At 45.6% G+C, this 27,836-nt stretch overlaps 1 protein-coding gene across 8 annotated transcripts in view; it reads left to right on the top strand.

The window, feature by feature from the left end:
- Positions 1-27,836, top strand: part of MTMR3 (myotubularin related protein 3) — a 1,575,327-nt gene that overhangs the window by 1,213,893 nt on the left and 333,598 nt on the right. For all 8 annotated transcript variants that reach the window (XM_085633882.1, XM_085633880.1, XM_085633884.1 and 5 more), the window contains one exon: positions 9,686-11,066. In XM_085633882.1, coding sequence (XP_085490008.1) covers positions 9,686-11,066 — 1,381 coding nt within the window. The remainder of the gene's footprint in view (positions 1-9,685; positions 11,067-27,836) is intronic.

The raw sequence follows: 27,836 nt of genomic DNA, 5'->3' as shown, positions 1-27,836 counted from the left end.
GCAGGGGACTGTGGTTCCTCCTGAGCAAGGGGAGCGTGTTGCTCTTTCCTTCATGCGGTGTCCATGGTCACTGACCCGGTCTCCTTGTGCCGCCAACTCTGTGGTGCTCGGCTGCCTGGCCCCCCTTTTGGGCCGTTGCCCTCTTGATGTCGTGCGCATCTGAACTGCTCACGCTGCCCTGCAGGAGACCTTTCCTTTCTTCGTGTGGTTCCAACGTCCACACGATATGCTTTGGTGCCTTCCGGTATGCTTCGATGTCTGACAGTGTCGCTCCTACTTTGACGCTAGGCGATATGCCATTGGCCCTTCCGCAGGTTATAACAGACCGCCTATGTCTTGGCGTGTCTTTGCGTGTATTTTACTGCCAGCCTTCTGGCCATGAATTGGTCGCCTGCCAATGTTCTCACATGTGTCTAGCTGATGCAGCTTGAACAGTGCTTCTTCCACTATTCTACATACTGGACCGGTATGCGCTTTCTGTCATACCGGTTGCCATCTCTCAGGGTTTTGCTTACAGGCGACATATTCCATTTGGTAGATCTCTCAAACCCTAGGTCCAGTTCTACTTCTGGCGGTGTCATAAGATTCCTTTTAACTCCAGCATATCTAGTATGCATTTTCTTGTTCCATGCCGGCACTTGCTGGGCAGGAGTCAGCCTTTTGCCTCAGTTGCCCCCTGTATCTTGCAGGCGCAGGTTCAACAGTGCTTTCTCCACTGTTTTGCCTGGTTGACCGGTAATCGCTTTTTGCTTTCTGTCGATACCTCGGATCCCTAGGCTTGGTTCATCTTCCCTTTTCGAACTCTGGCTCCAACACATGCATTCTGGCTCTGAGCCTTCCCTCTCTCAACCCGTTATACACAAAAGGTTTTCGTGCTGTTCTTGACGGCTTGTGGTACCTTTGCCTTCCATTGTTCTCCGCTCTCTTCAGAGCTTCATGGTCTAGGAGTTAGCTGTGCTGACATTACTGTCCCCACTGTGCTTCCTCACATGATTGACGGCACTGTTTTAGTCACATTATTGAAGACCGAGTTTTCTCTAGAACTTGGTGGAGTTCAGTCGCAGTCCCGCCTCCTCTATGGGTATGGCTTTGGTATCTATTCTCAGTTAAGGAATCTGCGGCTAGACGTCTCTATCAGATGAACGAGTTACTTACCTTCAGCAAAGATGTCTCTGGTAGAGACATAGTCTAGCCGCAGATTCCTTAACGCCCACCTGTCCTCCCCGTTCTGTGAGGACCTTTTCAGGTTGGGTTTTCTACGCTGCCTCCTTCCGGGTGGCTTGATCCTTCTGCAGGATGACTCTTTCACTTCACTCCCACACAGAATGCTTCATTCTGCTTTCATAGCTCTACTCCGCCCATTTTCGTGATTGGACGGTATGCTCATGTGTCATGTATCCTTTCCAACCCTACGCCCTGGGTTGTACAGTGTGGGTTCTATTCGTGTTTTTTCCCACCCCCGCTCTCCACTTCTTCATCGCCTTGGGGTCTCTTACCACCCCTGTGCTTCATTGGTTTGAGGTCTATTGGCTCTGCCACATTTTTTCAATCTCTTATTGGGGATACAACGTCTTGTGGTCAATTGTCCTAGCTCCTAGGTTCTGGACTTGTTGTCCTTCACGGTTATGCATTAAGGTTGCGGACTTTGTCGTCTGCCATGATGTTGTTTACATCTTCCTTTACCTCCCAGGGTGGTTGGCCTTCACTTTTCGGGGTTGCATCTCAGAGCGGTGCTCTGCTCTTTCCCTTTATTAGTTTCCAATATACAGTGCCTGGCACTTTCCTTTATGGTGCTGTTTTTCATCATTCCATGTCTTCATCATTTTCGCACACGGTTCCCATATTCTAACAGTTTTTTGGTGGTGGCTCCGCATTGCGGCGCGAAAAAGTTTCTCCGCCGAAAACTGACGTTAGCGCGCCGGGAGGGGCATATATGGCTCCGCTGACGTCACTTCCGTGGACGGCGTCCGGGCGGATCCGCCCCCCGGCACGCAGAGGTGCTGCTACAGAAAGTGTTCCTGATCCAGTCTGACTCCTGGGGATATTCTCAGTTAAAGAATCTGCGGCTAGACTATGTCTCTACCAGAAACATCGTTACCGAAGGTAAGTAACTCCTACTTCTCTCCTGCAGTATTTCCTGGTTTTACCTGGTTATTAATTCACACCGTTAGCAATCAGTGGTGAAGTTACTGTCCGAAGAAAAGGTTCACTTTGGCAACACTCTTTCTGGTGGATACTATGACCACCCTCCTGAACGTTCTGTGGACTGGGTCCCTTCTGTCCATAATAATAATAAGATTCCAGCTTAGAGATCTGCTTACTGGCATAATCTGATTACAGTGGCTCTGCTTCTGATGGCACGGACGGCTAGCAGAAAGAAAGTGACGTGAGTGCACAAAGTTGTCTCTTATGTTCGGGCTTTGACATCACATCCAGGAGAGGACGGACTCGAAATGGAGCCACACAACACCACCTGCTAAGCATGAGCGAATTGCTGAGAAAAATCTCTGGCTCTGGTGTGACGACGCTTGTGGGTATTCACAAGGTGAGGATTCTGCTTTTAAAGTATCCACCCAAAAAAGCATTACCAGAGGTAAGTAACTTATTTTTCTTCACCATGGCGGTTCTCTCTGAATTCATACACTTCCCTCCCGTCTTAATTAACTGCCTGACTGATATTCTGTTTAGCAGGATACAGTCTGTAAGGTTGCACTGTACGATAGTGTTACCTGTGTTAGGGATTTATTTCCTGGTTTTCTTTTATATTAAATCACTTTATTTTTTCGAATTCGTTTTTTTCAACCAAAAATACTCTTCTTATTGTAGATTAGCTCATTGGAAAAAAAGACAGTAAAGGCAGCTTTCTTGGGCTTGGTTTCTATTTTTCAGTTGATTGTACAACTTATGAAAGTTTTTTTTAAATACTTGTGTTCAGGGGTCTTTCACATTAAGATTGAATAACCTTAACTTACTTTGTTATTATTGACAAATTGTGTCAATTAAAATTTAAAGACTAATCTGAAGTTGTTCTTTTTTTGTTGTTGTTTTTTTTGCAGGATGCTGACTTTTTTTATCCTAGTGGCTAATAAAAGTAGAGGGGAGGAAACCAGTAGACATTTGTGTTTTATACAGTTGCCAGAATGTTAATCTCCGTAACAGCCAGAACTTGTCAATAACCGGGACGGCCAGATTGTATTTCTGCCATAGTATTAAAATAAATTTTGATAGCCGTAAATATCAAGGCAATTCATGAAGAATCTCTCTCATAGCAGATATAGATAAAGAAGAGTTTACAGGCAGTACAGTGATCTCCACCTACTGACAGTCACGTATTCATTCAACAATTCTAGAATCCCCCACCAATAGAACACACTACATAGTGATGTCCCTGCCCTGACATGACTTCTGGATGGCTTGATTTCTTACTCTGAATAGGTAGCCTAGTAAAGTAGAAGACTACATATTATCCATTTCCCATATACCCAATACACAAGCACCAGCATAACATTACAACAGAACAAAAACCTTGAAGTGAAGAAATTAAGTTAGTCTTTTAATCTCATCGGTGTCCTCCTCTCTCCAATACTACTGTAGCTGTTTTGAGTATGGCTTGTGCATTGATAATCAGTGGCTGCGCCCGATCGTATCAAATGACTCTACCCATTCTACTATCCGTTCTCACTCCAACAATCCTTTTCTCTTCCCTCACCATACACCACTACGCAAGACCTCCCCACTCATTACATTGCACCATACACTTTTTTTTTCATTTCCCATATTCTCCCGTTCTATTCCTGCACTGTTCCAACCCACTTTTTCTTTATCCTCTTATCTATTGCTCAGGGTTACATAGTCGCCCCTCAGCTCACTGATCTCATACACAAAACTTAGACCCACATGCGTCTTTCTTCCAATCTCCTTTTTTTAACCCAGGACTTCAACATTAGTTTCTCAATTCCCTGCACCTCTTCTCATCACCGTTCTTCCTCAACACAGTCAACTAACATCAAACTGTTGGGACAAGAATGGCCCCTACAGGGTGTACAGTTGTGTTACCCTACCTAAGCCTATTCCTTGACATGAGTGAGGTCCTGGGATGGTCTTGTGACCAGACTGGGCTTACCAAGCATGTCGTCATCGAAAGAGTGGACTACTGTCCCTGTCATTTGTTTAGCACATAGTTTCCAAGGCAACGCTTGTTCCGAGATCCTTTTTGTCTCGAGCTCATGCCTCCAATATGCCTTTACACCCATACCACTTCTGCCCAGAATTCTCAAAAAGATCAGAAATGCCTGGGCCCAAGTAATCTTTGTGGCTCAGACTGGACACAGAGAGTTTGGTACACCGAGCTGTTGAGCATGGTCAACAATCCTCTCATCAGACTGCTCCTTCAGGAGGATCTTCTGTCGCAGCAGCAGGAGAGGAATCTCCACTTTAATCTGTCAACTCTTCACCATCTTTTTTTAATTTTTATTTTTTTATGGTATTTATTTGCATTTTTCGTTATGCAAAAAACACTTGTTATACAAATTTGCCATATCCACTTATCTTGCAGTGTTGTCAGAGACTGTCACTAACAGTTGTATGTTACATTCCTTACATATTTTACAACATTTTCTTTTCCCTAGCATTCTATATATGTCCTTACAATTGGGTTCCTACATATACTTTCTTTGTCTTTGCTGCAGACTTTAGTATATCAAACAGACCATTTTTTTCACTATCGTAGCTTATTATATGCGTTTGTGTCTTGATTTCTATCGTTTCGGATATTTAGCTACTTATTGGGTATCTATTACTCCTCTTCAGCACTACTCGTTCGCTGGAGGTAATTTTTAAATGGTTCCCAGATATCTTGGGGCATATATACTGTTTTGCTCCAGGCAGTATGTCATATCTTTAAGCCAGTCTTTGAATTTAGGGGCCCTGCCTCTTCCCCACCTACATGCTACTCTGCGTTTTGCCATTAGCAATCCAAACACAACCAGTCGCTTGATCTGGCCTTCAATTTTGTTCGTGCATCCTAGCAATCTCATCTCTGGGGTTAGGTCAATGTGCACTTCTGCTATTTCATTCAGCGCCCTCCCTACTTCTGCCCAGTATTTGGCTATGACCGTGCATGACCACTCCAGATGCATGAAATCGGCACTCTCTTGCCCACACCTGTGACAAGCGTCATTTTTCCTAAGTTTAAATCCGTACATTTTCTCCGGTGTATAGTACATCCTGTGTAAAAAAAAAAGTTAAATGTATAATTCTTAACTTGCTACTCAGTTTGCTGGCAGCAATAGGACCATGTTTCATCTGGTACAGGATGTCTCAGTTCCTGTTCCCAGCCCACTTTGCCTTCACAGTATTTCCCCCTACCTTCCTGTTAGTTGTTTTATATATACGTGACACTGCGTGGGATGTCGCGCAACTCAATAACAGATGTATCGGTAACAGAGTGGGGGGGGGGAGGTTTCTGGGAATCTAGGTGTGGCTGTTTTAACATTTTGCCTAAGTCAAATATATAGAATGCGATCCATTACTGTAGGTTCGTTCTCCCCAAAAAATATGCTCCCTTGCTTAAATTCTCCTTTTATGTACATGTCTCCCCACATGATTATGCCATATTTTAAAAGCAGAACTCTTCACCTTCTTGTGTGGGGAATGAACGGCAACAGTTGACAGCTTGAGACCTTCCTCTCGAAGTCTGTAACGTTATCTTGGCAGCATCCTCTTGGGGGAATAATTTGGGGGATGGTATACAGAAATGCAGATCAATCCCCCTCCTCACCTCCCTTTCCCCGATTTTCCTTGTCATCCTTTCTGGGCACTCTAAAGGGCTGTCTCTCTGTTATTTATCCTTTTTCGGTTGCCTGAGCAGCCATCCCTATTCAAATCCCCTATGTAAATAGGTTCTTGAAAGGTTGGCAACATTTGTTTCCACCTTCCCCTTTCGTGATCCCTCAGCGGCACCTCAATCTTGTCCTCACTTTTCTTATGTTCACTCCTTTTGAACCTCTGCACAATTATCTCCTTGCTATCCAGATGGCCTTTCTTGTGGCTAAAACATCTGCCCAGAGGGTCAGTTAGCTCAGGCTTTATCATCCAAGCCTCCCTACTTAAATATCTAACCATACAAACTGGTGCTTTGTACGAGAGCTTCCTTTCTACCGAAAGTGGTCAGTCTCTTTCATGTAGGCCAATCCATCACTGTGCCTACTTTTTACGCTCTGCTACATCCCCCAAGGAAGAGGATCAACTTCATCAGCTGGACCCAAAAAGAGCATTGTCGTCCTACCTTGATCGCACACAAGAGTTCCAGGTAGAAGACCAACTCTTTTAGGGGTATGCCAGAGCGTAGAAAGGACGGCCCGTGCAGAAGTGGTACCATCTCCAAAACGACCGCGCTCCGTATCACGATCTGCTATACATTGGCTGAGAAGCAACCCCATGAGTATTTACATGCTCACTCCACCAGAGTCAAAGCTGCGACCACTGCGTTAGCATGTGGCGTTCCGGTGCTGGACACATGCCAGGCAGCACCGTGGGTCTCCTTGCACATGGTCACAATGCACTACTGCCTGGACAGTCCGGTCCGTTGAGAAGGCCATTTTGCCCGTTCGGTCCTACAGGACTTCCTCGTATGAAATTGGCCCTCAGACCCACCTCCGGGGATTGTATTGCTCAGGTATCTATTCTAAGGTGAGGAATCTGCTGATAGAAGTCTCTATCAGATGAACCAGTTATTTACCTTTGGTAACGCCTTATCTGGTAGATGCTCTATCTTGAAGATCCCTTACCGGCCGGCCCACCCACCCTCCCCACTGTGCGAACAGATTTCTAGGGACAGGGCTGTTAATCTCTCAGGGCCATAGTTTTCCACACCAGTTGTCAGTGTTCTTTGTGGCTTCTTATTCCTTTTTACTGAAAAGGACTCAAAAAGTAACTGACATCATCGCGCATCGCTTCTGGCACCGATGACGCCACATGGAGCCAAACAAAACCACCTACCAGCGTGCAGGGATACTGCTCACCGAATCCAGTCTGACAGCTGGTAATAATTCTATGGTGAGGAATCTGCAGCTAGATAGTCTCTACCAGATAAGGCATTACCGACGTAGGTAACTTTTTTATCAATGATAGGCAAAAGGGCAGGCTTGACATATAATCTTACCCATATCATAACAATAATTGCAGTCCTACTCTTCCCATCAACCAAATGGCAGTTTTCTACAACATCTAATGAGCAGCCTCTTGCTATCAAGAGTCCTCATAGAATTTCTAAAGGTAATGTTGTCTCCATCCTCCTCACTTTGATGACTGGATCCCCACTCTTGAACCACAATAATGCAGGCAATATAATTCCACTGTCCAGGGAAGCTGTCCTCATCCACCATCTTCTACTGTGCCAAACCAGTGGTTTCCAAAATGAATGAGAGAGGCTTCAGTACTAAGGTTCACTCAAACTCGCAGTTTTAATACTGCAGAAGTGCTACATTCACACTTTACATGCATTCGAGATACCAGAGTACCAGAGATAAAAAAGGCCTGATCAAACTGAGTTTCAAAAACATGGTATGTAGCCATCACCACCACTTTCTGCTGGACCCAAGACAGGGACAGTAGTCCTGTGTCCACTATCAGGATGTTCTTGGTACACCCCTTCAGGTCATAGGTCTGTTCCAGTACCTCATATAGTCAGGACCTTTCTGCCCTCTCTAGGTTAACCCGATGCTAGGGCCAAAATAAGTCAAGATAACCGGTATACCTGTGTTGAGGGCACTCAGGGCTGGAGAACATGCCTGTATACTAAGCAGGTGACATCACCAATCCAGCACATGGTTCAGTGAGTGCACACCATTTCTGTTACTGCCTTGCCGCCTTGCTGCTTCCAACTGTGTAGACTTCCTAACCAATCTGTCTGCTTACTCCACTGTCCTATTAGATTGTGGGTTGTATTATGAAGCTATGGTATGGTTGACCCCACTAGCTCTAATAGTGTAGCATTTCATCTGACTTCTGCAGTCACTCAGAATTCATGTCCACAAACCCCTCCGCATACCTCTTCACACAAGTCACTCATAGAGTCTATGAAATCCAAACATTCCTTCAAGTAGCAGTGGGGTCCTCCTAAATCTCATTTGTCTTCCCCACATTGTCACCCTTTTTGTTACTTTCCTTGCACTCAGCACAATTCACCACCTTCTGAAAGACCTCTTCATCCATTATTGGTCTGCTTACCTGTTCTCATAGCCAATGCTTAATGTTAATCCACACTGCCCAATAGGAGCCAGTTGGGTTAATCTGCCTCTGACTTTGTGGGGGGGGTGGTGAGGTTACACATTTTTCTTCGCATTACCAATCCATCTACCACCACTGATAATTCAGCAGATACTTAAGGCTGTTTCTGTTTCCTTTCCAGCCAATTGTTGCTCTCCTTAAAGGCTTTCAGTGTATGCTGCTCTTTTCGCCTGCCCTTCTTTGATTACTCCATCATTTAATTCATCACATACCGAATACTTAGCACTACCCACTTAGTTTCATGACATATTGCACCCTCACTGTCCAAGTGCTCTTACCTTAGTATAAACCTAAATAAACAATGAGCAGCTTTATTCCACTATAGTATACTAATAACTTGGAACTTGCTGCCAATCTTGCTAATCTGGCCAAACCATTGACCGGTCCCTCAGGATGGAGGATTTTAAGTAAGTGTTCAAGAACTGCTGCATAAGTGAAAATGAGAAGCAGTAGCTTTAGGTATGAAAATATTCTGCACCACAAGCTTCAGATTAATCTTTGTCATCTTCAAAGGTGTTGTCCTCTCTGCTTGATGGCACTGTAGAGAGATTGTGGAGTACTTTTTCTGAACGACTCTGAAGCCAGTAAGGATAGTTCATACAGTGAGGAATCTGTAGGGAGAGTATTTATACTCCAGAAATAATATTACCAAAGGTAAGTAACTTTCTCTACTGTGCTTTGGAAGACACCATAGAAGGACAGGTAATCTTTTTAGTCTGAATATTTGTGTTTTCTGACTTTGGTTCCTCACGTTTGAGATTAATGCTGTGCTGCTAGCTTCTGTAAGGTGTTACTTTCAAGATTTGGACTGAAGGGGGACATTAAGATTTTACATTTCCCTTTGAACACATTAATAGTGATTCTTTAACATTGAGTTCTATCTATTATTTTTTTCTCTCTCCTATTGCCGTTGGGTAAAGTTATTCATTGGATTGTGACAGTTGCTGGCTTAAGATCGAGGAAGGAAAAGAACTGATGTTGAAGGGTTGCAATGTTCTTTTTATTAGTCTCTTTATATAGTCAGTGGAATTTAGACTACGATACTCTACTCTTAGGATGTAGGAGATTCCCATTGTAAGGTAAAGTATTCTTATGGGAGGCTTAATAATTTGTGGTCTGTGGTGGTGGCCCGCAGTTTTTTCTAATTTGTTTCTCTTGAGGTGTTTTTGTCCTGACTCGTATGTTGGTGTTGAAGAATATACTATCACTGTGCGCTCACACTGAAATAGTTTTACTTTTTTAGAGGGCAGTTATTGGCAGTGGCACTGAAGTGACTACTTAAAAAATATTGTTACCAATAAATTTTAAAACAGATAATAACACAGTACCATTTGTTTAAGTTGTGTTTATAATTGTTCCTTTTTCAATCAACGTTTTTTCAACTTGTTTCTTTCAGAATCCCCAAGACAAGGTCATTTGAAAACCTCAGCACAGTCTGTGACAGTGGCATGCCAGCTGTCAACCGTCGCAGCAGTGACCCCAGCCTGAATGAAAAGTGGCAGGAGCATCGCCGGTCCATGGAACTCAGCAACCTTAGCAACCCTGGAGATGATCCTTATGAGGAGGCTGGCATGGAGTTTGGCACAGGCAATCGGACATCCATAGTTGCGGAGCTCTCTGTTGCAGCTGCAGAGGGACAAATAGTAAACATATTACAGGAGGCTACCAAAGAGGACAGCAATCTTGAGGTAACACGGAAAAGTCCTATTTTAGGGATTAGAGAAGTCGAACAGGAGTTTTCCAGCAAGGAAATTCAGCATGTGGAGCCTAAAATAGAGCCAGAGGCAGAGACTATTGATGAAAAACAGTTTTCTGGTGCTCATAATGATTCACAAGAAGCTAACAGTTTACCACCTGAAGAACAGACATTTGAGGCAGAGACAGACCGAAGGGAGGTCACTCCACAGCCCTTAGGGGAACTTAAAGTAGCTGTAACCAGCTTGGACAGTCCATTATTTTCCAATATTGTATTAAAAATAAGAGAAGGCATTGACAAGATTGGAAGTGAAAGTTTCTTTGGCCCACCTCTACCAGGTCCCTCTGCATTTGCTAATCAGGAGGCAAAAATCTTCACCACGGAAAGCTCAGCAGAGACCGTAACGGGTGATGCTGTCCGGCTGGAGGGCGGCAACAAGGGACCTTGCTTAACACATTCTAGAATTGACCACGTTGGACCTTCTCATGCTGTGGAAGCCAGTAATGAGAAGTATGAGAACTTAAGGCCTCATATTTTGGAAGTAAATGTGAACAGGACTTCCGAGGACAATGCGATGCTGCCCTCAATGCCTTCATCATGTGCCTTGCTTGTGCCTGAATTTAAAGGGCCTCTTTGTAATGGTGAGTTAGTAACGGAGAACAATTTAATTCAGAAGCCAGTAGGGCTTCCAATGCCACTGAAGCCCACTGTTCCTAATGGATACTGTGTTAATGGAGAGGAGGGCCTTGGTAAGGTTTCTCTCAGCAGACAGCTCTCAGCCCTCAGCTGTGGTTCAGCCCAGTGCCATTGGCGAAATCTGCAGCACAAATGTGTGCATCAGGGTCAAATAGTAAGGCGGTCACTTAACGCCAGCCCAGATCAGCCCACAAGGAGTCACTTGGATGATGACGGAATGCCAGTCTACATGGACATTGTCCAGCAGCGCCTTCGACAGATTGAGACTGGGCACCAGCAGGAGGTGGAGACATTAAGGAGACAAGTTCAGGAGCTCCGAAGTCGCTTGGAGAGTCAGTACCTTAACAGTTCCCTTCGCTATAATGGAGATTTTGCAGATGAAGTGGTGAGTCTGATTGTGTACCCAGTATTCCGAAGATATGAAAAAATGCTTCTCACAATTTTTGTAAAATTAAATTTCAAGCAATCGTGTTCATATTCTTAATTGTTAAACCCCTCTAGGAAATTAAATTGTTTTATGAAGGCTGTTTTTGTTTCAACTTCATTATGTCAATCACTTAGGATTATGCTTTTTGTTGCTACCTTAAGTTTTGACAGCACTCATATTGTTTCTCTGTGACCTGCAGTGAAAGTTAGTACCAGTAATTAATTGCAAGAGCATTTTAATACTGTAACCTATTCAGTTTTTAAGTTAGTTGTGTGCTGTATTTTATGTTAATTATTTCTTTAAAGTTCAGTTTCTCCTATTTTTTAAGGTATTTCTTGTCTCTAGCTGGATTTAATTGCACCTTTTGGATGTTTGGTGTGATACTAGATTAACATTCGTCTATGATACCTACCCTCCCATAACATGTAGAACCTTGTGTGCTTTAGCACCTCTCTCTGAGAAAATAGCCTTCCTGTCTCTCTTCGCAGATGAGTGTGCTGTATTTGTGCTTTTGTGAAGGAGGCTTTTTGCAAGATAGCACTTCCTATACCAAAGGTCTTCTTTCCTACCTCTAATCCTAGAGTCGCATCCACTCACTGCACCCACTCAATGCATCACTAGCATTTGTAAGCAATCTTTTCAATACTATAGTATTTACTGCTGAGATTGCCTCCCTTTTGCATCACATGTGCCATTTTTGTAATATAGTAGGTCCTGAGTGGTGAAGCGTCATAGGCCCGCTCTTGCAGAGCTGGCCTTTTTGCCTCACATCATTACCAAGCGCTCGGTAGTTCAAGTTATACCAGCAAATCCCTCTGCTGGCAGATAGAGCATTTAAATGCATTGATGTATTCGGGATGAGGGCCTTTTCTACCTCTAGATTCACCCTGAGGTAGCTGAACAGCCATTGCCTAATGGAAGGTTACCCTTCTGCATTATGAAATATGACCAGACATCCATGACAAATTCAGGAATTCTTTTGTTTGGACAGTCCAAGATGGACAGGATGTAACAAAATATATTTTGAGGGCAGACATGAAAACGAAAGACTGTGTGGTTCGTGTCTTGGCACCAGTGTTTTGGTCAAGCGTGACACAGGATTTTCTGATGAGGTGCAGGTGTCCTTTATGGATGTGCTGTTTTACAGGGCCTGGCTTTTTGGTGGATTCTGGTCTGGAACATTTTAAATACATCTGTGCTATTGGTCCTCTTTTTAATTTTGCTTTCTCCGATTCATCAATTCCATCAGCAAAACTGAAAATTCAGAGGATACTCTTGATATCTACTTGAAGGCAACCCTTACAACAGCAAACACTGCTTCTCACAACTCATGATGATGTGTTTGTGGCAGAGACTGTGGATACCACAAGGATAGTTGTCCTCTTCTTTTTCCTCACTTGCTGTAGCTGGAGGCAAACAGTTTTGATTCACCCTTTTCATCGTCGTACTCTACTGGTACAAGGCACAATTCTTTGTTTTTCCATGCTGGCTCGCGCGCTATTGCGTCAAAGCAGTGAATGCCGCAGATCATTCAATGAGGTTGAGCCCTCCCCTTCTTATGTACTCCCTCTAATATCCCACCTGTTTTTCTTCAGACTAAAGTGGATTGCGTGTCCATCCTTGTTCATTCGCTACTAGCCTGATGCACCATAGAGAGGGTTCCAGAGGCAGAAAAGGACAGGGGGTGCTATTCCTGTTTTTGTTTTTTTTGCCACTCAGAAAAGCTAAACGACTCAGGTCGATTTGAGATCTTATAGACTTCTGAATACTTTCCTGCTGAAAGACCAGTTCAAAATGTTGTACTTTTGTTTTTTTTAAAACAATTTTTATTAACATTAATATTGCACCTTTCATCATACAGAGTTCATTTTCAAGACACATTTTGTAATCATATCTGTTGACGTTAACATTGGTGATAGCACTCTTTAGTGGCCATACGTCGTCTTTGCATACAACACAGGTAGCCTCCTGAAAGCATTCCCATACGTGGACCCTGTCCCCTCTAATAGTGAAGTGTACCCTCTGTGTTATTCGCTGAGGTCGGACTCTGATCCCGACAGCGGGGGTTCGCATATATATGACCCCTGAATGTGTTCCATTTTCCCCATATCCGCTGCCATTGCCGGGGGCAACCCCTATTACCACATACCACCTTCTCCGCTACCATGGCGCCATCTAAGTCACGACACCACCATGCGTGCGAGGGGGTTGAATGCGCCCCCCAGTGTCGTGCAATATTCCTCTTTGCCAATACTAGTCCTATGGTCACCCAGGTTTGTTCGGCGTGGTTGAGGTCTGTATCATCCCATACATTCAATAAACACATCCGAGGCTCCGGGGGAACATCATGACCGGTTACTCGGGAGACCGTTGCCATAACCTCCCTCCAATATCCAGCAATGGCAGGGCAGTCCCAAATAGTATGAAAAAAGGTACCCTGGAGGCCGCATCCCCGCAGGCAAAGCGGATCATCCGCCCTCCCTATTTTATGTAATGTGGATCTAGTGTAGTATATCCTGTGCAGTATTTTAAGCTGCACCAATTTTAGTTTGGATGAAACCGCCACCTCCCGCGGGGACGCCGTCGCCTCCTGCCATTCATGCTCATCCATGTCTCCTATGTCTGCCTCCCACTTCCTTTTGAGAAGTTCTGTAGGGTCTTTTTAATGGTTCACCAACTTACGATACGTCAATGATATAGCTTTCTTGGTCAGATAATCTGTGAGCAAACGATCCTCAAGTGTGGAGGACTCAGGTGGGGTGGTCCCCCTAGGTATTGTGTTCCTTAACGCATGTTGAATTTGCAGAAATTTGAAACTTTCCGCCCGTTTCATCTGATATTCTATCTGCAGTTGCTCAAACGGGACCACCTCACCCCGTTTCCAGAGGTCACCGACCTTGGAGATGCCTATCAGTTCCCACCCCGCAAATTCCTTACTTAAATGCATCATGCCTATCGCGGGGGAGACCCATAACGGCGTTTGTCGAGTGATCACCCCCTCCCAACCAAGCCTGCGCTGCGCCGTGTGCCATATGTGTATGGTGTGTTTTGTGGGGCCCGTTAGTGTATTTTTCAGGGATTTATCGTACAAGGCACGAAGTACTCCTGTCACCCCCATCTTATGCCTATCCATGCGAAGGGCCGGGTCATCTTGCGGCGCATGCAGCCATTGATTGATTACCGTGAGCTGGGAGGCCCAGTAATATAAACGTATGTTGGGTAGAGCGATTCCCCCGTCATACCAACTCCTCATCAGTTTGCAGAGAGCTATGCGGTGGGGCCCGCCTTCCCACAGCAGACTGCCCACCTCCGCCTCCACCAATTTAAAGTAGGAGTCTGGGATCGGCATGGGCGTATTTTGCAGCACATACAGGAAGCGCGGGAGGGCCATCATCTTGAACAGGGCTGCTCTCCCCAGCAATGTCAACGGAAGGGAATGCCAGTGTTTGACATCGCTCCGGAGTCTTCGAAGGGGCGGAAGTAGATTGCGTTAAAAAAATAGGGCTGGGTCAGGCGTGATGTTAATGCCGAGGTATCGGAAAGCATTCTCCGCCACCGATAGTGTTACTCCTCTAGGGAGTTGTGGTATGGGTCCATGTAGGACGTAAAGTATTGATTTCGCCCAGTTGATCAAATAACCGGATAATCTACCATACGATTCACAGATGTCTAGCAGGCTACTGATAGACCATTTTGGGCGCGTCAGATATACCAAGATATCATCTGCATAGAGCGAGACGCGGTCGTCCCAGCTCTCTGTCCTTGGACTTATAGGATGTGTACTTTTATGTGCCCGTCCTGCAGTACCCCAGACATTTCCAACGATTTGTGGTGGGATCAGAGCACTTCCAGTTTGACTTTTTACCTGTGGCAGGATTCAGCCCAAACCTTCAGCGTTGGCTATTGACACCATATTGACTTCTGGCAGATTATTCTCTGTAATCCATTGAGAACTCACAGTAGTGACAGATACATTGTCTCTGGGTTGGTACGACAATTTGGGAGAGGTGGCAATCAGGGACCCTTTGTCCTCAGCAAAGCAGAAGCTTCACACCAACCTTCTAGCTTTCCAGTATTCAGTTGACTCTGAAAAACTTCCTCCCATTCTTCAAGCTGATGCAGTTCTTCACAGATAACCCAAATGTCATATGGTATTAACAAGCAGGGCGGTGTATCATCATGGATTCTGTGTTTTGAGGCACTTTGTCTCTGGAAAAGGCAGGACCTTAAAGAGAGCTCATTAATGGCCAGTTGTTTTGAGGGCTTGCAGAACCCCAGTGCAGAAGAGCTCAACAGGCTGACTACAAATTGCGTCTTCATTTGGAGATGGTCCAAAGAATGTTTACTTGGTGGTTTGTGCCTTGTTTTATGGCTCACTGGAGTTTTGGCCAATAGGTTTCTGGGAGACACATTCTGTGCGATGTAGTTCTCCTGTACCCCTTCACACCTCTGCCTCAAGCTCTGAAGAAGACCAGGAACGACCAGGTGCAGAACATCCTGATAGCTGTGGATGGTCCAGGAGAGAGTGGCACCCCAATCTGATGAGCATAATTGCTAGCCTTCTGCCCCAGGAAACCCTCGCTGATCAGGCTACTTCTTTGGGAACTTCTCCTGTCAAAGCACCAGAACAGGGTCTGCTCCCAAATCTTCACAAACTACACCTTCCTGTATGGAGATTGAGTGGCAGCCTCCTGGATACTCCTCCGGTGTAGGAAGGTAGGATCCTTCTAGCAAGGTTACCCCCACTTTTTGCTTGGTGTCAGCATGTTTTTGACCTAGTCTGACTGGGATCCTTTTAATCAGGACCCCAGTCACTGTGCTTTCTCCCTAAATTGGCCATGGTAAGTACTTTTGTACATCCACAATTGGCTACTGGTGTACCCTTGTTAGTCCTAGTATATGGTACTAAGGTACCCAGGGCATATGTACACTAGGGGGGTCTCCCATTGGCTGCACCATGTGTTGTGCCATTCTTGGGAGTCCACTTAAATTGTGACTACAGACCTGCCATTGCAGCCTGTGTGAGTTGATGCTTGCACCTCTCACAACAGATATGTTTCATTATATCTGAGGTCACTGCACTTAGGCTCTTCAGTCCTGAGGGCAGGGTGCTTGGTATAAGAGTTAGGGTGCCCCTGCATAACCACAGATTCCTCACTCACTTACTGTCTTCCGTATTCTGTGGAGTATATTTGTGGATAGGTCTTTAGGTGGTCCATACATGTGTATTAAGAGCTATATAAATAAAAAATGTGCGAGGAGTTTGCTCTCAGATCATGTCCTTAAGAAAGAGTGTTACCAAAGGCAAATCACTTGTTAGTTTAAAAGTGTCAGGCAAAAATGCTTCTTAGCTGCAGCCTTAGTTAAGATTCCTAATGATTGGAAGCATCCTTTGAAAAAATGTTTAAGGTCTGATAGAAGTATGGGGAGCTTTTGCATTGTCTTTTGTACGCTAATGACACCGTTCTTTTTATCTCAGTCAGCGGAAAAGGATTTGAGGATTATTACGTAAAGAAAAATGTATCTCCACATGAGGGTAAAAGTATAGAGTTAACAGTGTGAAGATCATATTACCCAAAGAGAAGCTTTAGGTTAAATAATAATACATTGTATATCGTTGTCAAGTTTATTTGGGTATGCGTTTTAACAAATATCACGTTATGCATTGCTTCATAAAAGTTCCAGCATAATGACCAGTTATATGTATATTATCTGACTATTCTAATTTCCTGAACATTGGAGTGTTGTCTGCTATCTTGGAGTCTTTTGTGCTAAAAGCAGCAGCTTTAAATGGAGCTGAAATATGGTGGAACAACCCCTTTTTGCTTCCTCTGTTGACAGATGTCCTGTGTCAAGGTCTTGCAGTCTACAGGCAGCCAGAATATGTCTATGTACGATTCCCCACTTGTATCTAAAACTGCATCTGACGTAGCATCCAGAGAGTAGCAGTGAGCACCTCTTCTCAGATTCACTCCCCCCCCCCCCAAACCCACAGTTTAATACAGCTGTGAATACCCTGTTAAGTGAAGGATCAATTTGAAAGTTCCAATCGGTTGCAGTGATAACATTCCAAAACTGTGCTCATTTACATTGATTCCCTCCCATTGGAATACCGAGGCTGATCGCACCCAAACTAGTTTGCTGACCCCTCATATTAGGGTTCCATGAAAGAGCAAGCCAGAACTATGTGGGACAACGTGGGACGAAGACGAAAGCGTTTGTTTCAGCACGTAGCGGAGGCACGCGCTGTGTCTTGATTTAGACTTGTATCCAGTAGAAGTCAGGTACACGGATTGTCGTGACCTTTCCACATCATCCTCCTTAAAGCTATAACACCCCTTCACCATATTGAATAAGGAATACCACTGTGATGCCAGGCCTTAAAATGCGCACATCCAGAGTGTATGGACGATTGCTCCAGCGGCTGCACCGAGTTGCAGTTCAGCTCGTCTGTCATCTCTACCCTTCCCCTCACTGGGCGCCCGGCCGGGTCCCATGTGAGTTTTTTTGTTATCACTCGTCACTTCCCGTGGAACGCACATATCACGATGACAGGCCTTCATCCTTTCAGATGTACCTATATCGTTAGGTCCTGAAGAGACCCTTTATCCCCACAAGGGTCGAATCGCCGTCAACGAAAATAAAGCGACCCATTCCTATCGCAGATTTCGTTGGTTGGTCGACTTTAATACTACTTTGGAAATCCTTTATAACTGTTACAATTTTGTCACAAAGTGTTGTAGGTTCCATGTTCACTGGGGACACAATGCACAGTTCATTTTTGTAATTATTTCTACATCTAAACTCGGAGTCGTGTAAGGTTCTTCTCTTTTTGATATCACCATAACCCAATTGTTCATTGCGATTATGCATAATATTTATTATCATTCCCAGTATTATTCCACAGGAACCATTGTTTCTGCTTATAACACATGCACCCTGGTTCCGTTGTGAGTAGGGTTCCCTTGTAACATTTTCCGAGAACTGTGTTTGTAGCATGTGTTGCTGTAGATACCCATACTTTGCATACTTCTGCCATCAAGGATTGGGTCCGGGCGTTTGTTTTGTTGAAGTTCTCAGTCATGAGATGCCTTCCAACTCCTCTCATAACCCACAAGATGGGGGCGGAGCTTGCCGCGAAGGAAGAAGGCCGCGTAGAAGACAAGCTCACTTAAAGACACGATCAAGGAGTGCGCAATTCTCACTCGCACATTCTCTGGCCACTCCCCGATACTTATCGCGATGGCCATTCCTGTCAAACGACCCCCCGTTCCTTTGGCGATTCCCTCCATATGCCTTATTAGATGAGGCATTTAAGACTGAGATGCTGGAGGCAATGGAAACCTTTTTTGTGACCAATTTGGGCTCTGTTCCCAGTTTCACAACGGTCTGGGAGACCTTTAAAGTGTATGTGCAGGGTGTAGTCATATCCAAACACTCGGGTGTGCTGAAGTCAATTAGGGGACAGTTGAGTAGACTGGAGAGGACAATTGCTGACTTGGAAAGGAAAATTAAGGATAACCGAGGCTACACATTACAAGCCACACTTTGGGCCACACTAGAAGAATACCATGCGGAGGCTGACAGGGAGGTTAAGCTACTCTGCAAATACGCGGTGGCACGAGCATATGGAGAGGGAGAGCGTCCTGGGTCGACTCTGGCCAATCTCATGAAGGGACGTCGAGTTGCACATCAAGACATAGTACTGACTGCCGATAACGATCTAACGGTCACTGATACAGAGGAGGTGGCAGAGATCTTTAGAACGTATTATGCGCAACTCTCAGTCCACATCCCACACTACACAATCAGACATACTAGAGTATCTAGAATATATTAAACTGCCCTGGCTGCTTGACAACCATAGGGAGTACCTGATGCGACCGCTGGAGGCGTGGGAGATTCAGGCGGCCCTGTCTGCGATGCGCCCAGGTAGCGCTCCGGGTCACGATGGGCTTATGGTGGGGTTTTATAAGGAGTTCCAGGAGCTACTCATTCCACATATGCTAATGCTTTTTGAGGAGATGGCGGAACAAGGCATAGTGCCCCCAACAATGCGAGAAGCACTCCTGGTCGTTATTCTAAAGCCTGGGAAGCTTTCACATAGCTGTTCCTCATACTGCCTGCTCTCCCTCCTGAATGTGGTCACAAAGATATTTGCTAAAGTATTGGCAAATAGACTTACCCCCTTAATGCCAACCCTAGTGGGATCGGAACAAGCGGGATTTATACCTGAACGCACACTCACAACTTGCGTACAGTCTTTGGAGCTATACAACATACTGCCCCCACTACAAAAGCAGCGGCAATATTTTGGGATGCTGAGAAAGCATTTGTCTCAGTGGAATGGAAATTTATGATGCTGACACTAGAACGCATGAGGCTGGGGAGTGTCTTTCTGAGTTTAATTAGCACAGTACATAGGTGCCCCACTGATCGGGTACGAGTGGGTGACGTGGTTACAGCCCCTCTGACTATATCCAGAGGTACTAGACAGGGCTGCCCCCTATCGCCGCTCCCGTACGCCCTCGTGGCAGAGCCAATAGCCTGTGCCTTACGTGAATACCATAGCAATGAAGGTATTCGAATCCCAGGGTATACTCTAATTGTCTCCTCTTATGCAGATTACACTCTCCTGTATATTCGTGACCCAATTCACAATGTGTCACCTGTCCTGCATGAGATAGTGAGATAGTGAGGGTTGGTGAGCTCTCAGGCCTTAAAATTAACTGGACGAAATTGGTAATATTTCCTCTCACCCCAGTCACATCTCCTGAGGAGTTGGATTTTCCCCTGCAGTGGACTACTGTCCCGGTGCGTTATTTAGGGATTCAAATACACACAAACTCAAACTTGTATTCAGGGAAAACTACGGATGCGCCATCACCAAACTTGAAGACGATGTAGCGAGATGGATTCGCCTCCCCCTTTCCCTATTGGGTAGAATATCATTGATGAAAATGGTAGTTCTGCCCAGGTTTCTCTTTCTATTCCTAGCTAGCCTGGGCTAACGAGCAACCACGAGCGAGCTGGAAGCTCCTGGTCCTGCCATACTCAGTGCGTGGCCTGGGCGCCCCTGACCTCGATTTTATATTACCACGCTGCTCAGGCCTCACACGCATACTTTTGGCTGCACCAACAGACACCCCCACCGCATCTACATATAGAACGAGCCACACAAGCCCCTGCCCACCTGGCGACTGTCTTGATCCGCCCACCAAGTAGACATTCCACTGTCCTCGACTCAATTAATGCCACAACCCATGCGTGGCATAATCTCCTCAAAAGGCAAGCGCTCTCTATTCTTTACTCACCTCTCACCCCCATCGACTGGTGTGAATGGTCCCCGACTCTTACATCACCAGAAATGGTAGCTGCTCTGCGCTCCCTGGGAGTTGCTACAATATGGGATTTTTTGCAGATGGCAGGGACAAGGATTGGAAGGACCTACTTAATATGGATCCTCCTCCATCCACCCTGACTAAGTTTCACCACTTTCGGGCTAAAACCGCGTTACGCACGCTTCTGGGTAATGAGCTACAGGAACCCCCAGAGGTACACTCCTTAACATTGATCCGTGCTGCCTCCCCTAAGCGTCTTGTAGCTCGGATATACTCTCAGACACAGGAACAGAGACTGTTACGTCAAGGCCAGACTGGAATGGCAGACTGACTTGGATGTGGTATTCGATGACAATATGTGGAAATATTGCTGCGAATTGCATTTACTACACACCACTCCGACTCTAGAAGTACGGACTGCGTGATTCGTCTGACTGTGAGCGCTGCAGGGCTTCTGACGCTGATTTTCTTCATTTAGCTTGGCTATGCCCCCCTATTGTGAACTATTGGCTACAGGTCTTTGGGGAATTACAAACAATTACTCAGGTGAACATTAGGCCAGACCCGTTACTAGCTCTCCTTGGATACTCTAAAAAAAAAATAAAAAAAAAAAAAAAAAATACAGAAACCTGTCAGACAATTAGTAGACATGGCATTGCTGGTTGCTAAGCGAGTAATGGCCATACACTGGTCGCGGGGCCCCCCTCCCACATTGATGCAGTGGTCTAGGGACTAGCTGTATTGTAATACGCAAACCGAAACATACAGTGAGCTACTACCCCCTAGGAACCGCCCTAAACATTTCTGGAGTCTGTATGCTACTTACATTGCGACCCGCAATCAGGAGCACCCCACCACATCCCCTCACTCCGCAACCGGTTTCACAGACCACCCGGACACCGGCCATCACATGGTAGAAGATTAGTGCTCCCATAGGACCCTGGTATAACGGGATTGCAGCAAACACTGCTACCCTGTGATGTAACTGTACTGAGAGGCCTAATTTATTTTGCATTATCCGCTCTGATTACAACCAATGGCTTCCCTATTTAGAATGATCATTTTCGTTTTTTGTTTTGTATTTGGAATTGAATAATTGACTTGCTTTGTTATCAGTTGTATTTTGTCATGGTTTGTATGAGATTATTTGTTTTTGTAATATGTCTCTTTCTTTTGTCATATTAAAGTGAATAAAATACAATAATATTTTTTTTTTTTTAAAACACAAGACACTAATACAAAGACTCCATCTCAGCTTGTTTTGTCCACTATGGGGTTTGAAGGTTTCAGTTCCAACTCTTGAACAGTCAACAAATTCTGTTTGTCACAGGCAGTAGTTTGCAGAGCTTTCCCTCCTCACACAGCCCGTCCGGCTGCTTGGTAGATGACTAATATTTAGGTTCTCAATCTCCTTTTCTTATAGTCCATTTCCAGACACGAAATGTGATTTAGAGTCTTTGAAGTTTTACATTTGCGTTCTGCTTCTTCCTCCTGAAAGTCTGTTTGTCATAGCAAGAGAGACTCCAAAGCTGATAGTCCCACAACACAGGCCATGGCAGTTACAAAAGTTCACACCTGGAAGTCAGCCACCGTGATATGTGCAGCAAAAGGTTAATCTCAGGCTCCCAGCTCCACTCTGATTCACTTAGCCCCATCTCCTTCCTGAGTCCATGTCCTTCCCTTGTGATCTCTCACTGAATCAAAGAGCTCCCTTTAATGTGTAAAAGGGGAGTCTCTCTCCCTTTTCAGTTGTGTCCACCAAGTTCACAGGAGCATGTCAAAACACAAATGTCGGGGTAAAGAGGATTCCTTTACCTCCTCATTCCTTCACCCGACAGGCCTGGGTTTCTAAAAAATGGAACCCAGGGTCCTCCATGTAATGTAGTTGAGCACTCAGTGTATGTACACATCACACAAACTGTCCAGTACTGTTGCCTCCATACTTTTTGCCACCCCAGTACACATACATCCAGCGCACACATTCAATCTGCATGCACTGGTTGGTTCTGTAGCCTTAATGCATAGTGCCATGGTGTGATACATTCAAACACACAAACAACTAGTACACACCTTCCCCATGCACACACTACACAATACTTCATCCTTCATGTATTGTACTGTTCGCACGCATACATACACCCAGCACATGCTTTCATTGCACAGGTACTGCTCAGCACTACATCTCTTGTCTAATGTAATTCTCTCTGGTCTACAAACGTGTAAGGAAGTGGGTTTCTGTTGCAGTAGCCCCCTCCCACACTTTTTTGCCTGATAACTGATGCACTTTTCCTTGGTGTACCCTGAGCTCCTGCCAATCAGGTGCCTAGGGCCTGTGTTCCTTCCCTAAAAACTGCCTAAACAGCCAAAACCCAATTGGCATCTCTGGTCACATGTCAGCCCCTGGTAAATGGTACCCTAGGTACCCAGGGCCTTGTGACCAGAGAAGGCCCCTAAGGGCAGCAGCACTTATTGTGCCACCCTTAGAGGCCCTCTACCCTGACAAACACACTGCCTTTGCAGGCTGAGTGTATTGGTGCAGAACAAAACAAAGAGTCGACATGGCACACATCCCTGTGTGCCATGCCCATAACACACACTACCCTGGCATCCCTCAGTCACCCCTCTAGCTGGGTACCCTATGCCAGTGGTGTGGGCACAGGTGCATGAGCCCTGTGCCCCTACAGTACCCAGGTCCATTCCTGGGCCCTGTAAGTGCAGTGCTGCCATTAAGAGTATATGGTGCCGGGAGGCCGTCAACACAAACTCCACAGCACCATGATGGCTACACTGAAGACTGAGAAGTTTGGTGTCAAACTTCTAAGCACAGTAAACCCACACTGATGCCAGTGTGGGATTTACTGTAAGATGCTCGACAGAGGGCAACTTAGAGTTGCCCCCTGACCCTAACCTACAATCCATGTCTTGTCTGCCTAGGCTGCCACACAGCAGACATGTTGCTGGACCCCTGGGTAGAGAGCCATCCGCTCTCCTGGGCCTGCAACAATGCACATCATGGGCGAGGTGCTAGGTCTCCTTCCCCCTGGATGGGCAGGGGAAGCTTCAAAGGCATGCCACCTTTGTGAGCTTCTCCAGGCCACTTGCTATACTCAGCAACTGACCCCCACCGGTTCTGACCCCCTCTCTGGTGGGAAGATCGACGGGAAAAGCTAAGTGAGGAAAGGGGGTGTGCCAGCCTCTGCCAACCCCACCCCTCAGGTGGGGGAGGCGAGGTGAAGCACATCCCGGGCTCTCGCCATCTAGAAGATGGGGAGCCCTGCCCAATCAGGATTAGGCTACTGCCCCCCTCCCACAGGAGAGTGGCAGGATAGGGGGTGTACCCACCCCAGGGAAGGGACCCATTGGTCCCTGCCCCTTACCTACCTGTAACACCCCTAAATTTAGTATTTAGGGGCACCCTGAACCTTCCTTCCTCAGATCCAGATTCCGAAACAAGAAAGAACAAGGAACAAGAAGTCCTGCCGTGCAGCTGCTAACAAGAGGAAGACACCAACTGCTTTGGCCCCAGCCCTACCGGCCTGTCGACCCTCGAACCTGCTCCTGCTAAAACCCTGCATCTCCAGTGGTCAGCAAACTCAAAAACCCCGGAGGACCTGACTGCCCTGTGACTCTGACTACCTGGGACTCCCATGAGCAGTGGTACTGCTCAAAGCAAGTAACTGACCCCTGCCATCAGCCAGGAACCGCGAACCCTGCACACTCTGCACCCGCCAAGCCTGGCCTGTGCCGGAGTGGACAAAGACCACGAGGTCGTCCCCCCAGCGACTGTGACCCCGAATCCAGCACCCAAGGACCCACCTCAACGCTCCTGACGATGCCTGCAGCCTCAGAACTAGGGACCCCTCCAACCGCGACCAGCAGAGGGTAAGATTTTCTGACACCAAAAGGCACCCCAGCGCCCTGCAGCTCCCTGTGCCCAACTCCTGGGTGCCTACCTATCCTCCAACTACCCAACTTACCTCTTGAAGTGGTGGTTGCACCTGAAAAATCTTCGTCCCCGAGCTTGCAGCCTTTGTTCGTTCTTGAACTTCTCCATTGCAATCCATAGAGCGCCCGATGGCTCAAAAGCACCCTGCACCCAGCTGCCTGAGTGCCCCTGGTAGTGCAACCTCTACTCTAATCTACTTCCCCATTTGCCCTGAGCAAGTGACCAGGAGCCCAGCTCCCACAGCCACGTGTCCTGCTAGCCAGCAGCCACCAACCAAAGGCCCCCTGCCTCCCATAGGATAACATTGGGCCTAACTCACTCTGCACCCGGCTGCCCCTGTGCCGCTGAGGGTGTAACAACTGTACTTACCTGACCCTGGGAGACCCCTGAGTCTATGCCCAGACCTTAACTCTGCCAGTCGGGTACTTACCAAAAAGCCGATAACTCTTTTCTTCCATAGGGTAACATTGACTGGTTTCACTTGAAAATTCTTCAAAGTGTCGAGTTTTGAAACTTTAAAATATTCATCTAAAATCAGCCGAATTACGAAAACGAATATACTCACCTGTTATCAGGAGAGATCCCAGTGCTGGATCTTGGTGCCCAGCACTGGATCTTGGTGCCCAGCACTGACCCTGAAAAGTAATTACAACCGTACTTACCTAAACTTGATTTAACTTCCATAGGATAACATTGCCTGGTTTTCACCAGAATTTATTCTAAGTGTCAATTTTGCAAACTTACAAATATTCGTTAAAAATCACCTGTATAACAAAATTACATTCTTTCAACTGTTTACAGGAGATGCCCCAGTGCTGGATCCAGGATCCAACACTGAGTTAGAAAAAGTAACCATAACCCCACTTACCTGCTAAGTGAATTTCCTCCCATGGGATAACATTGGTGATTCAATGTGAAAAAGTGTCAACTTTTAAAATACAATAATATTCCTTAAAAATCATAACTGTAACCAAAACGTTTTTACTCAACTGTTTACAGGAGATGTCCCAGAACTGAATCTAGGATCCAGTCCTGTGGTAAGAAAAGTAATCCAAAAAGTAATCTATTGCATTTAACTAGAAATTCCCATTGAGCTAAATGTATAATTGTGTTAGAAATTGTGTTGCCTATTGCAACAACTGTAACATTGCATGCAAAAGTCTATTGCCTATTGAAAAGTATTTATATAAAAGCATCTCATCCTGAGAAAGTATATTTTGATACCTATTGTTGGTTCTAAAATAAAACAAGCATATATTTTTATATACAAACCATTGGCCTAGAGTTCAGTTATTGAGTGTGTGAGACCATTTGCTGACTGTGTGTACAACAAATGCTTTACACTGTCCTCGGATACTACCTTACTGCTCGACCAAGCTACCACTTTAGAGAGTAAGGTTATATCTAACTTTAGCCTCTGCCAAACCTCTGGGGACTGTGGACTCTGTGCACACTGTACCTATTTGGGAACAGTATATACAGAGCCACTTTCTTACATGCGCCCAGGCAAGGCACTCACCACGCATGCAAAACACTGCACAGCCCTATCCTGTACTTTGCACTGGATGTATGTGTGCCGGGGAAGGTTAGAGTAACCTCTCTTGCGCTGCACTGCACTGCACATCTAACTAATGTAGGCCAAGGATGTGTTAAGTACATAGCAGCGGAGCTTTAAAAAAGTGAGTGAGACTGTTGGCCTCACTCTAGTGACACAGGTTAAAGAGGACCTGTCCACTCAACTGATCATTAAACGGTATGCTCTCACCACTGCGTTCATGCAATTTTACTCTTGGTGAAGGCAGTAGCCTTCCACCACTATAAGGGTAGTAGTGCTTTGGGTGCCCCTCCCAGTCCAACAAGACCGCAATCTCTAAGACAGGCTGATGTCATGGCGCACATGCATGATCCGTGTTTGCCTATGACAACAAAAATCAGCATTAGATATCCAGACAACAGTACAGCTGGGCACTCGGGCTGTGGTATACGTCTGTATCAATAGACTTTTCCGTCCCAACACTGAAAAAACTAAAATGATTTCCCTTAAAGAAACCACCTCAAAACCTTGCACATGGCAGTTTACTTTAGAATCATTTTTTTAACCTAATTATCTCTAAACATTCTGAGTAAATGTCATATCCATTGACTGGTGGGAGAGTTCTCTTGCAGAGGAACCAGGAGAAGAGAGGGCTTTTGGCTTATGGGTAATTAGGGCAGCATATCCTGAATATCATGGTCAGAACTTGATTAACCACCAGTTGTACAAATGGAGACAGCATTGGTAACCGTGAGAATGATGAACAAACCCTGAGCATTTCCATGAAGGTATTTGGGCAGCAAATCTGCAATGCAATGGTCAGACTGCACAAATTCCTATGCAATGAGGATCAGCATCTAACATCTTAAGGTTGAGGATCAAAGTTAAACATTCCCTAGCTCGGAGATGGTTTGAGCTAATCTGAGACGGTGGTAAATACCACTAGAACACATGACTGTGACGATAGCACAGCAAACCCTGAGTCTACACTCATGGCAAGTTATAGTACCTAATGTGCAGCTACTTGACTAATTTTCAGTTTTAATTTTTATAATTCTGATTTAAATGAAGAATCCACTTCGCAAGTTTGACTGGTAAGTTTATTCACACTATCACCAACAGTCAACAGCAGACTGCTCTCCTTTTGAATATTCCCCAGGCATCAGATTAGAAAAGGAAACTTTTCAGCAGTATCTCTGCACGCTGGTAGGTGGCGTCATGGAGCTCTACACTGAAGCCGTTCTGCTCTGGAAATACTGTGCGGAGCCTCCCATGTGTTGATGTCAGTTCCTTTCTTTCCTTGTCATCAGACACAGATCTGCAGCTCTCCATCTGGTCTCTCAGAGACATTTACCACAGTTCGAGGCATGTGGGCTGCTGAATTCATATCTGTGCATAGATCGCCGCCTAGTGTTGGGTCCGGATGATTGCACATTGTTGTCCTGGAAGAGTCTTCGAAGTATCACGAGGTGGCTCCTCCCCTGGACTACAGTGCGCATGGGCACCCTCTCCATCCTCAGATTGTTTTTTTCCGCCATTGGGTTCGGATGTGCTTATCTTAGCTCAAGTTAGGAAAACTTTATTTAAGGCCAAAAGCCTTTAGGTATCGTCGGTATTGTTTGCGTTCGGTATTGTTTGCGTTTGGTATTGACAGACTATTATACTTGTTCTCGGACTTATTCACACTTCTCGGACCTAGTCTCGGTCCAAACATCGATCGACGTTCGAGGATGGAATCGAGGACTCCCTTCAAGAGATGTCCTTTATGTCTTGCGAAATATCCACACATCGATGTCCATCCGGTGTGTAACAAATGCTTATCACCGGATGATGATGAGTCAAGGTGTATGGCCTGCGCCCGGTTCCGGTCAAAGAAGACACTTCGGAATCGCCGGGCGGCTAGATTG

Source organism: Triturus cristatus, chromosome 11 (assembly GCF_964204655.1).
Source record: "Triturus cristatus chromosome 11, aTriCri1.1, whole genome shotgun sequence".
NCBI lineage: Eukaryota > Metazoa > Chordata > Amphibia > Caudata > Salamandridae > Triturus > Triturus cristatus.
This window is presented reverse-complemented; position numbering and strand designations above follow the sequence as displayed.